The sequence below is a fragment of the Tupaia chinensis genome, unplaced genomic scaffold, assembly GCF_000334495.1.
Source record: "Tupaia chinensis unplaced genomic scaffold, TupChi_1.0 Scaffold000634_1, whole genome shotgun sequence".
NCBI classification, from domain to species: Eukaryota; Metazoa; Chordata; class Mammalia; order Scandentia; family Tupaiidae; genus Tupaia; species Tupaia belangeri.
In genome coordinates this window covers 157,750-169,057 of record NW_006160154.1, presented here as the reverse complement: position 1 = coordinate 169,057, position 11,308 = coordinate 157,750, and the positions used below count along the sequence as shown (strand labels likewise).

Genomic DNA, 11,308 nt, shown 5'->3' with positions numbered 1-11,308 from the left:
TTATGTGGGAGCCCAGCGACATAGCCATTACGCTAACTGCTGGTTCCCTACTGAGTGTATCTTCTGCCTACATCCTGGCAGCTGCTGCTGCTTTCCTTTTTAAAGTTTCTTTCTTTTCTCTAAATAGTTATTTATTTTATTAATTATTATTATTATTACTACTATTATTTTCACATGAGTTTTGCCAGAGAAAGAAAGAGAGCGCAAGCAAGCCACCAGGTCTAGGACTCGAACTGTAGTCAGCCATGTGGGAGTCTAGCGCCTTAACTACCAAGCCACCTGTCAGCCCCAAGTTTGTTTACTTCTTTCATGAAGGAGAGAGAAACACACCCCCAACAGGGTTTTGACACCTCAATCCACCCCCCAGCCTCAGCAAGCCCAGATCATGGTCAAGTGTGCTCCTGGCATACTCAGAGGGGTCTCTAGACTCAACTTCCCCGTGTGCTCACAGAGCACCATGCTTTACTTACTGCTCACCTAGGAGCAGCTTCTGTGTGCTCTACGGAGCTGTAGGTTTCCCTTCTCAAAGGCTGGAGAGCAGCGAGAGAGCTATTTCTACAGGATAGGAGCTGACCCAGGGCTGGACAGATATTCACTCTGGAAGCCAACTTCAAAAGGCCTGTGGGGGGAGGAAAACATCTCGTGATCTGGTAACTTTAAAAGAAAGATAACTTGAGAAGGATGAGAAGCTTCCAAGAGTGAAACTCTCAACCAGATTTTAGGCTATCCAGAAAGAAGATGTTGTTTGGAAGAAAAAAAAAAGATGAAACAAACAATAAAACATACTAAATCAAAATAATAAATCAAAAAAAGTTTTGTATAACAACCTGGAAAGATATCACCTAGATACTGTCATTACTGCCTATGTCTTGGTGTTGAAATAAGTAACTTTTATTGTCTTTTGTTTCTCTGTTATCATACATTTCTACGATTAATGTTTATTACTTTAATAATAGTAGTATTAGGTCCAGATGGTGATGTAGCAATAATGCTATACCCTGCAGTGCTGGACCCCCACAGGAGGGTTGTGGGTTCGTGTCATGCGGTCTCCCTGTACGAGCCTGGCTGGCTGAGGCAGGCAGTGGATCATGGTGTAAGGACCCTGGTGAGGGTGCCTGTCATGTTTTCTCTCTCTTTCTCAGCTTTCTAATGGAAGAAATAAAGAAACATGAAAAGAACAGTGACAATAATATCAATTTGTAAAATACCTATCAAAGAGAAAGGGAATATTGTTTGCAGCTCCATGTGGTGCATTTAACAAGGATATTTAGAAAGTAGTCCTTATCCAGAATACCGTGTGTGGTGTGTGTGTGTGTGTGTGTGTGTGTGTGTGTGTGTGTGCATGCATGTCTGTCTGTCTGTTTGTCTGTCTCTGTCTTTTATTGGGGTGAAACCAGAACAGAAGACTAGAAATGGCTGGCACACAGATTTGGGCTCAATGAATGGCAGGAAGAACTTTCTAGTAGGTGGAGCTGATGCCCAGGGAGAATGCTATTCTGTGAGAGAGTGAGTTGAGTGAGGGGGTGGAAGAAGAGCTGATTGTCCCCCCTGTGAGATATTTAGTGTTGAGAGGAAACTCTGTCAGCAGTGATGTGGGGAGTTGGAGTAGGTGACCTCCTGGAGTCTGTTTGATCGGTTCTCTAGTTCTACAACACTTTGGTAATAATTCAGTCCATTTGCACAATAATAATCAGAGGAACATTAGTCTCATGGAATAATTCAAGGCAATTTTACTAAATGTGTCCTTGCACACAGCAGGTACATACATGATTTCTTGAGTGGATTGGCCGCGTGTGCTGTGTAAATGTGGTTCAGTAAATGACTCAACTCTTCCCTAAAATTGAGTCTTGCTAAGAGCAGCTGAAGGGAAGAGGGCAGTGTCTCCAGCATGGAGAGACTATTAGTTTTGTGGTAGGAGAAACACTAGACAATGGACGGCAAAGTAAAGACAGATACACTCATACAAGTGAAACAAGAGCTTTGAAGGCTAAGGGGACTTCAGAAAACTCATGGAAAAATGACATTGAGTTAATTTTGGTGCCAAAAAAAAGTTGAAATCCAAGCATAGTTTTTTCATAATATTCATTTTTCATGAACTTTTTGAAGACCTGTCGTGAATAAAGTAGCCTTCGATAATTAAAAAAAAAAATTTCAACAAGAACCTCAAAAGGGGTGAACATATTTAAGCATTTGAAAGGTTATATAGATACTACATGAATAGCCACCATGTTTTTCTTTTTTTCTGTCTCTTTTTTGTTTTCTCCTTGAGAATAATAAGATAATTCAGGTATCATGAGAAATTGATAGGGAGAGAACTGAGAACAGCTCTGACTCTCAAACAAATAGACACAGAAGCCAATGAAATCCGAAGCTAAAGAATCAAATAGGATGGCAGACAGGAAGGAGGCCCATAACAATTTTTCCAACAAAGCTGGTTTGATAAGAAAACCTAATTGGCTTAATATGATAATGGCAGACGGATGTAGTTTTCAACTTCAGAGCATTCCAAAGACTAGAGTTAGACAGTTAGAAGATCTGGCTGGGAACCAGTGGAAATGTTCATTATTCTTTACAGTGTATCACCCAGGACTTATCAAGATTGGAGTTGGGAGGATTCTTTTTTCCTAATATTGTTTTCATAAAGTCAACATCTCAAGTTAAGGGGAGTTATTAGTCTCTAAAGCTACCATTTATCTACAACTAGTGCAAATATTTTAGGGTTTGTTTTTAATCTCATAAGATAGTACTTGAAAAACATGAAGCCATCATGCTTGTTACCTTTTTTTTTTTCTGTCTGTAGGGTGTGTGTTCTCCCCAGAGAGAGACAAAGACCATGAGAGGGGAAGTGAGAAATCACCTTCTGGGGAGATGGCCTCCCAGCACTGTCTTTTTTTCCATTCTCCTCTTGTGATTTTGGGCATGCACGCCCACATGCATGGTGTGATTCTCAAGTTGCCAGGGCTGGAGCTCAACCCATGGTTGACCACAAGGGAGTCCAGCATCTTAACCACCATGCCACCTGCTGGCCCTACTTTAGGCTACTTTTGAAAAGCTCTCTCTTGTTCTTCCATTTCCCATGAAATTGTTACTTTAGAGCAATTCCTACTCAATTCTGCTTTCATGGTATTGAGAAGCTGAAAGTATTGTTCTACCTAATGGTTCTGTCTTGTGGAGCCAGTCAGCCCTGGTTCATACCCTGGCTTTCCCACTTACTAGCCATACGACCTTGGGCAAGTTACATAAGCTCAGCATAGCTCAGTTTTTCTTATCTGTATAATGGGTATCACAGGGGTTGTATGAAAATTAAACCAGGGAACCAGCAGTTAGCGTAATGGCTATGTCGCTGGACTCCCACGTAGTCGACCGCGGTTCGTGTCCCGGACCCGGTGGCTTAAAACTCACGCCGGGCGCATGTGCGTGCGTGCCCAAGATCCCGAGAGGAGAATGGAGGAGAAGGGATTGCGGCGTGACCATCCCCCGGGGGGTGATTTCTTGCTTTCTGTCTCTATGTCTCTCTCTGTCTGTCTGGCGAGCGCACGCGCCCTACAGTGAAAATCTCTCCAAAAAAAAAAAAAAATTAAACCAGATGGAAATCATTAGCCAGATGGCTGGCATTTTGTAGGTCCTTAATAAATATTGTGTTTAGGGACCAGCAGTTAGCGTAATGGTTATGTCGCTGGACTCCTATGTAGTCGACCGCGGTTCAATTCCCGGACCCGGTAGCTTAAACTCATGCCAGGCGTTTGTGCGTGTGTGCCCAAGATCCCAAGAGGGGTATGGGGGAGAAGGGATTGCCGGGTAGCCGTCCCCCCTGGGGGGTTGATTTCTTGCTTTCTCTCTGTCTCTGTCTTTCTGGCGAGCACACGCGCCCTATAGCAAAAACCTCTCCAAAAAAAGAAAGAAAAAGAAAATAACATAAAATAAATATTGTGTTTACATAAACTTTTTTGTTTACTATTCTTCCAATTTTTGTTTTTGCTTTTTAATTCTCCTGTAAAGATATACAAGTATATAAGAGAAAAATATAGACTAAATACAGATTAGGACGTCTTTGTGGTGAATTAGAGAAACTCAAGTGAGGAGCCTGGTTAACTGCTCATTTCTTTGCTAAGCTCTTAGACGGTGGGCCAGCAGAGAGAACTGTTCCATATCGGCCCTGGTGGCTGTCTGGGCTTATCCTGTGTTTTGTTCTCCCTGGAAAACGACAATATCCGGTGGTCCTGGAAATCACCTCCAGGGGAAGCGGATGTTTACCGTTTTGTTTCACAAAATTCCCTTTTATGTATAGATGCTTGCCTTTTCTTAAATCAGGATGTTTACCTGGTGGGTTTGGTTCATTACATGGAGTTGTTATTTTTCAGCGAAACAGGTAAGTCACTGTTGGGACTTGGTGAGGTGAGGGGCCCCAGCTCAGTTCAGCCTTCCTGACCCCAGGAGAATTCTCGCCTAGGTGGGAATTTGATCCTGGGAGCAGGAATTAGAGAATGTTTCTCTGTGTTTTGGGGCCTTTTTGATCTTCCTTAATGAGTTCTGTGAAACCCTGTCTCTTAAAAGCAGGTGCATTCACGTAGGCAGGTGTGGGTTCATACGCTGTGTGAAAACCAGACTCATCTGGAGTGGGTAACAGTTAGGGCTCTCCAAGAAACCAAACACCTGGGGGACTTCTTCCAGCGGGTATTCAGGCTCTGTCCCAGTCAGATCAAGGCCACCTCTGGTGTCTACTCTATCAGTGCTGACCAACCGGATGGCTTCTTGCCTGTCCACCTCAGGGTGTCTATAGGTTCAAGAAAACCCACCACCTCTCCCCAGGGGCTTACCACTGAAGAATCACAGTTAGAAAGCAAGATGAGTGAAAGCTAATCTCATGAGAATCAATTAATTTTCTCTGGTGTGTGTGTGTGTGTGTGTGAGTGGGAAAAAAATAGGTTTAATGTCTTTTAAAGAGCTAAACTCTACAGGAATTTTTAGAAGACTCAGAGAACAGAGCATGGAAGCATAGAAGAAAAAACATAAAGCGTCTTCAAAAACTTCATGGGAATTAAGACTTTTCATAAAACTCACGCATGGCTTTCAAGATTTTATTTTATTTTATTTTATTTGCACTGAAAGAAACTTGCATTTTAATTTCATTTTTCCTTTTTTTTTTAAGAGACAAGGTCTCACTACGCTGCCCAGCATGTCCTTAAATTTGTGACCCTCTTGCCTGGGCTCCCAAGTAGCTGCAATTATAGATATAAACCATTTTTTCCACAAACTTCTTGAAGTCCCTTCATATAAGACAAGGAAACTAGTGGGATAAAGCGTGAAGTGAATTATGTTGTGGTGGTTGTTATTTTTTCATTTCCCACAAATTGGTACTTTAGAGCAATTCCCACCCAATTCTGCTTTCATGATATATAGAGAAGTCAAAATCATCACTGAAAATAAAACTTGCTCTTCCGGGGCCACCGGGAGCGCCCTGCAGCGCCTGGTGGATCAGCTCAAGCTAGAGGATCAAGGTCTCTCAGGCCGCCGCAGAGCTTCAGCAGTACTGCATGCAGAATGCCTGCAAGCATGTGCTGCTGCTAGGTGTTCCGGCTGGAAGCAACCCCTTCCGGGAGCCCAGATCCTGTGCTTTACTCTGAAGACTTCAGAGAAGTTTGCTGAGGAATGCCTTCAAGGACAAACAGATGAACGACTGTGTTCATGTCTCAAGAAAACACTTTTCTCAGGACCAGCAGTTAGTGTAATAGCTATGTTGCTGGACTCCCATGTAGTCGACCGCGGTTCAAATCCTGGACCCGGTGGCTTAAAACTCCGGGCAGGCTCATGTACGTGTATGCCCAAGATCCCCAGAGGAGGTTAGAGGAGAAGGGATTGCGGTGTGGCCATCCCCCCTGGGGAGTGATTTCTGTCTCTCTGTCTCTCTTTGTCTGGCAAGCGCACGCACCCTATAGCAAAAACCTCTCAAAAAAAAAAAAAAAAAAAGAAAACACTTATCTCTAGCCAAATGCACTCCGGGCAGGCTCATGTACGTGTATGCCCAAGATCCCCAGAGGAGGTTAGAGGAGAAGGGATTGCGGTGTGGCCATCCCCCCTGGGGAGTGATTTCTGTCTCTCTGTCTCTCTTTGTCTGGCAAGCGCACGCACCCTATAGCAAAAACCTCTCAAAAAAAAAAAAAAAAAAAGAAAACACTTATCTCTAGCCAAATGCCTTTTAGATATTTCAGACCTTTCCTGTGGCCTGGCCCTCTAGCCAAAATTTTATAGCAATTGAAGAGTTTTTACTCAAATAAGGAAACTAGGTGAAAGAGAAGAGTTTTAAACCATAATGTCCTGGTTCTTTTGGCAAAGTGCTTTGTATTTAGGACAAATAATTTACTACCAAATATGCCAGGATGCACCTCTTTCATAAGTGAATTGCTGGTGTTTTTCTATACCTGGAATACCATGTGTGTTTTATTTACTGGATGTTTACATTTTGGGAAGAAGGACTTTTGCTTATTAAAACAAATGGAATATTTGTAATTTCTTATTCCAGACACAGACTTTTGTTCTTTTCTTATGAATTTACTCTTTCTAAGTGAAGACAGGAAAATAAAAACTGGGGAGAAGAATAGGCTTTACTAATCAAATGCTGTCTTAGTTTTTTAAAATGAGAAGATTGTTTTATTTTTAACACTAAAGATGAGAGCTATTCCTTTGCAAATTTGCTTAGAAAGATCATTTTTATGTTTTGAGTTGCCCCATCCTGTATATGAAACAGATTTGATTATTGTTGTCTTAAGTTCCTTTACTTTGTAGTTGTACTATAAAAAGAAATACCACATTATTTCATGTCTTTTAAAAGATTTAAAACGTAACCTACCAAACATTGCAAATGATTTAAAACAAAATAATGTGAAAATATGAGAACTTAGAAGAATTCTTCATGGCACAAGTGTTTTACTTTGAGGATGTGCCTTCGACTTAATTTGGGACATTTTTAAGATACTTTGTGTTTGTAATAATCTTTAAAGAGCCTAGAAATAAAATTTTTGCTTAATTCACCAAAAAAATTAAAAAAAAAAAAGAAAGGAAGAAAAGAAAACTCCTTTTTTGACACCTCTCTAAATGGAAGAGGAGATGTTGCAAATAACAGTAATAGCTGTAAATGCACTGGGATATTATTACAGATACAAAGGCAAGGCCTGGGTTGTAAGTAGAAGTCCCTGTGAATTCCTTGTACTTGGGACATGTTGGAGAGCCCTGGCAGGGGGCCAGGCTCCTCTGTGGAGGCAAAGAAAGGCTGCGTACACCTTGCCATGAGCATGTGGCTTTTTGATCTTCTCACAGTTAGTGGGTCTCTTCATCCTGAGAGCCTGGAATACATGTTACAGAACGGCTTTTACATTAGCAAGATTGAAATTTTAATACACTTCGGAATAAATGGGGAGGAATGATGAATTGTACTGTAAAGAGTTTCACCACATTTAATCTATTTTGAAGAAATAAATGTCTCTTTAAAACTAAAAATTTTGGCCCACCCCTTGTGGCATAGTCAGTCAGTGGCATACCACACTGCTAAAGTTGGAAACCTCATGGTGACTGCAGTTTGAATCCTTGACCTGGTTGGCCTGAAACATGCCACACATGTGTGCAAGTGTCAGATCTGAAAGAGGGCTGGAGGAACGGGAGGAAAGGCATCACAGCATAACCAAGCTCTGTGGAGGAAGCTTCTCTGTCGGTCTTTCTTTCATATGTGCTTACGTGCAATCTATTGTGAATAATACATGAGTAAAACTTTGCAGATTTTACAAAAGTCAGCAGGGAAAGAAAGTTCTAGAAAGTTCCAAGGAGATGCAAATGATTTTACAGATGAAGTATGGTGCCTGAATTTAATCCTGTGGCACTGCTGCTCATGTAGGAGAGGAAAGTGGAATTCACTTCTGAGAGGTTCTCAGGAGAACGCTCACTTTCTCTGCAGTTGGGTTAATACATAAGTACAGAGACTCTTCTCATTTCTTTCCATTTTCTGTCTTTCCAACTTATTGGATTCTTGTGTTTCTGCCCTTCAAAAGGAATAAACAAATTTGTGTCTAGATTTTATCATTTTTCGTTTGAATAACTAAACAAGTAGGTAAAGTGAAGTAAGTGCTTTTGAAAGGAAATAAATGTATAGGTTGTTTTTTATTTCCAAGAAATGCTAAGCAGTCTAAGATAACTGTTCAGTGCTGGAACACTTAGAGAAACTTCTAGAGTTCTGAATTGCCAAGTTAACACTTAACGTTAAATGAAACGAAACCCTTGGTTTTTAGAAGACAGTATCTATCACTTACTTATAGATTCTAATGTCAGCAGTTGGAATGTTTGAATTGTTTACCTTCAAAATGATTTTTTTTCCCCTCTAAGGGAATTTTAGCACACTGAAAGAGAAGGAAAACTGAGACAAAATAGAAACTCAGTGAATTTAGGCATTCACATCCATACAGGTCAACCAAAGCTAAACCCAAAGGTTATTTTTTAAAATCTAAGATTGATCATTTTTATTTTTTGTGGGGTAGGTGAGAGCCACACTCTGGGATCTCTGCAAATTCTGAAGTTTCATCAGTTCTCTTGTTATCGTTTAGCCTAACCAACTGCTAAATCTTTCTGGTTTTGAAAGATATTGAAAATGTCCAAAGTCAGAACAGCAAGACCCAGCTCCTCATTCTTCTGGAGCCCTGCTCTTAGAAATGCCTCTCTTCCCTGTGACCAGCAGTTAGCGTAATAGCTATGTTGCTGAACTCCCGTGTAGCCAACAGCGGTTCAAGTCCCAGACCCAGTGGCTTAAACTCACGCCGGGCGCGCGTGTGTTTGTGTGCCCAAGATCCCAAGAGGAGAATGGAGGAGAAGGAATTGCAGCATTGGCATCTCCCCTGGGGGGTGATTTCTCACTTTCTGTCTCTCTGTCTTTCTGGTGCGCACACGTGCCCTATAGCAAGAAAAGAAAAGAGAAAAGAAAAGAAGAAATGCCTCTCCTCCCTGATCCTAGGTCTGACTTCAGACCTGACTTGTTAAGTACATGCCTGCACTGGTCCAGTCCCTGCAGTGTGGGTAGAAGCAGGAAGGGGAGGAAGATGCAGGGGCAGCTCTGGAACCTGCAGAGCTGAGCGGGTTGGTACAGGTGGCTCCACATATGGGGAGGTGCTGCAGCTGGACTCGTGTTCATCTTGGTGCATGTCTGAGTCTCAGTCTCAGCTTCAGCCCCTTGTGGCCTCACAGCTGCTCATAAGTGATTGTGCTTCTCCCTCCGTCTCTCTTCAGGAGAAGCCTCTTCTTCATGTATTTGTCTACCAAAATGCTAGAGCCCCATCCTTAGATGCTGAGAAGTCGGTTGGCTTCCCATGGGTTGGGAAGCAGCAGGAACAGTGCATGCTGTGCATGGGGGAGTGCAGCACAGCGCTAAGCAAGTGTGGTTGCTCCTAGACGACCCTGGGACGGAGGCTGGGGAGTGCTTTTTAGGATTTTAAAATCCAAGAGAAAGCTGCAGTGGTCCTCCTTCCCCAGTGCCAGCAGACTGACATATGCTTCCCAACTTTGTCTTTCCTTTATCCACAGGAAGAGAAGAATGACCCCAGGGGAAACCCTCTGAACAGATTTCTCAGGGTGGAGTTATAAAATATTCTTGCTGATCTTGTGCATTCTCGTTTTCATATAATTTCAGGCATGTTAAACTATTGTGACAGGTATGGTGAAGGCATGAAACGTGTCCTGAAGACTTTTGGACCCACTCCAGAGTTTTCTGGGGCCACAGCTGCAAAAGTTAACCAGGTGTGTAGACTTTCCTAAATACTTTTGGACTCATTCCAGAATTATATGGGGTCACAGTTGAAAAGTTAACCAGGTGTATGTAGACTTTCCTAAAGACTTTTGGACCCATTCCAAAGTTTTCTGGGGCCACAGTTGAAAATATCCAAATGTGTAGACGCATTACTGAGACGCATGCCCCCTGAGTGGATACACCTGCAGCCCCTCACCTTGGCTGAGGATGGGACTGTATCTGTGGCTGGAATCTTGGCCCTTGATTCGAGGGCTGCTCTTCCATAATTATGTCAGTGCATGATTCCATAATGTCACCAGGACATATTTGGAGCAGTGTGACCAGTGAACTAATAGCTTATTTTGACCTAAGGCCCTCCAGATTTGGAAACTGTATGTTAATTGAGGATCTAAGACATTTCTTTTGTCTTTGAAAGCAATTTATGCATTGTCTGCCTAAAATAACAATTATCTCTTCATGCTTCTTATTTGTTTTTCTTTTCCCTCTCCCAGGCCATGTGCATGAAGGTTCCTGATGACCCAGTGCACCTAGCTGCCCGAAGGCAGTGGAGGGACGAATGCCTCATGAAACTTGCCAAACTGAAAGGCCAGATGCAGTCCCAGTGACTGTCTCGTAATACACCTGTCACTCCTCTCATTGGAAGCCCTGTTTGGGAAATTATAAGCACTTAATCAGATCTCTCTTAAGCAATCAGAAGCCCAGCTGTCCTAGCAAGATGATTCTGAACTTGGTCCCCGGTGTTTAGCCTGGGTCTCTGGCCCCTCTGGGCCATACCGTTGTACTTGGGTGTGACCGCACACTTGCACTCTGAGGGCTGTGGATTTTCTGCCACCTGGGCAAATAGCCTGAAGATTTTTACCTTTTATTCTCAGTGTGATTACATGTTATATTTTACAGCCAATGATTGCAGTTTCATGTTATTTCCATCTGTAGCAAAATATTTTTATGATTATCTTCTAATCTCTTTCTGGCCCTGAATTTCTGAAGTGACTGCCTTCATTTCGGTAATACTTACTCAGAATAAAAGTTTTTGATTCCATAAAGATGTCCTTTTTCCTTCTTATCTTTCTCAGAAAGACAGTGTTGAGTTCTCATGATCGGCATATTTTACAGTGATCACGATGCACGAGTAATAGCAGATCCTTTGTTTTGGCTCCTTTGTTTGTCTTCAGTGAAAAATCCACTAATTTGGGTCAGCATTTCCCAAAGTAGGTGATATAGTGTTCTGTGACTCTATAGTCAGATGTTTTTAATGTTAATTTATTCATCTAACTTCATGAGCAAGAGAGAGACAGGCACCCTCAGTCGGGTCTTGATGCCACAGTTCACCCCCATTCCTGGCTATTAGGCTGGTGCAAAGGTAATTGTGGTTTTGCATTGTTGAAATTTGCCATTTGATATTGAATACATTCTGAAATAAATGTGGTTAAGCTATCTATCATTTTAATGCACATTTCTCGCTTTTTTTTTGCTAATTACTTATTACTTGCTGTTTATTTTATATGTATTTTAAGCGATGGAAGTGAT

General features: G+C 42.0%; 1 protein-coding gene and 1 pseudogene across 1 annotated transcript in view; both read left to right on the top strand.

Annotated features, from left to right (window-relative positions):
- Positions 1-10,820, top strand: part of CRYL1 (crystallin lambda 1) — a 176,780-nt gene extending 165,960 nt beyond the window's left edge. Inside the window, exons 7-8 of the mRNA XM_006159501.1 lie at positions 9,665-9,771; positions 10,273-10,820. Coding sequence (XP_006159563.1) covers positions 9,665-9,771; positions 10,273-10,386 — 221 coding nt within the window. The 3' untranslated portion in view covers positions 10,387-10,820. The remainder of the gene's footprint in view (positions 1-9,664; positions 9,772-10,272) is intronic.
- LOC102499256 (guanine nucleotide-binding protein G(I)/G(S)/G(O) subunit gamma-10 pseudogene) lies at positions 5,390-5,726 on the top strand (annotated as a pseudogene).
- Positions 10,821-11,308: the final 488 nt, after the last annotated feature.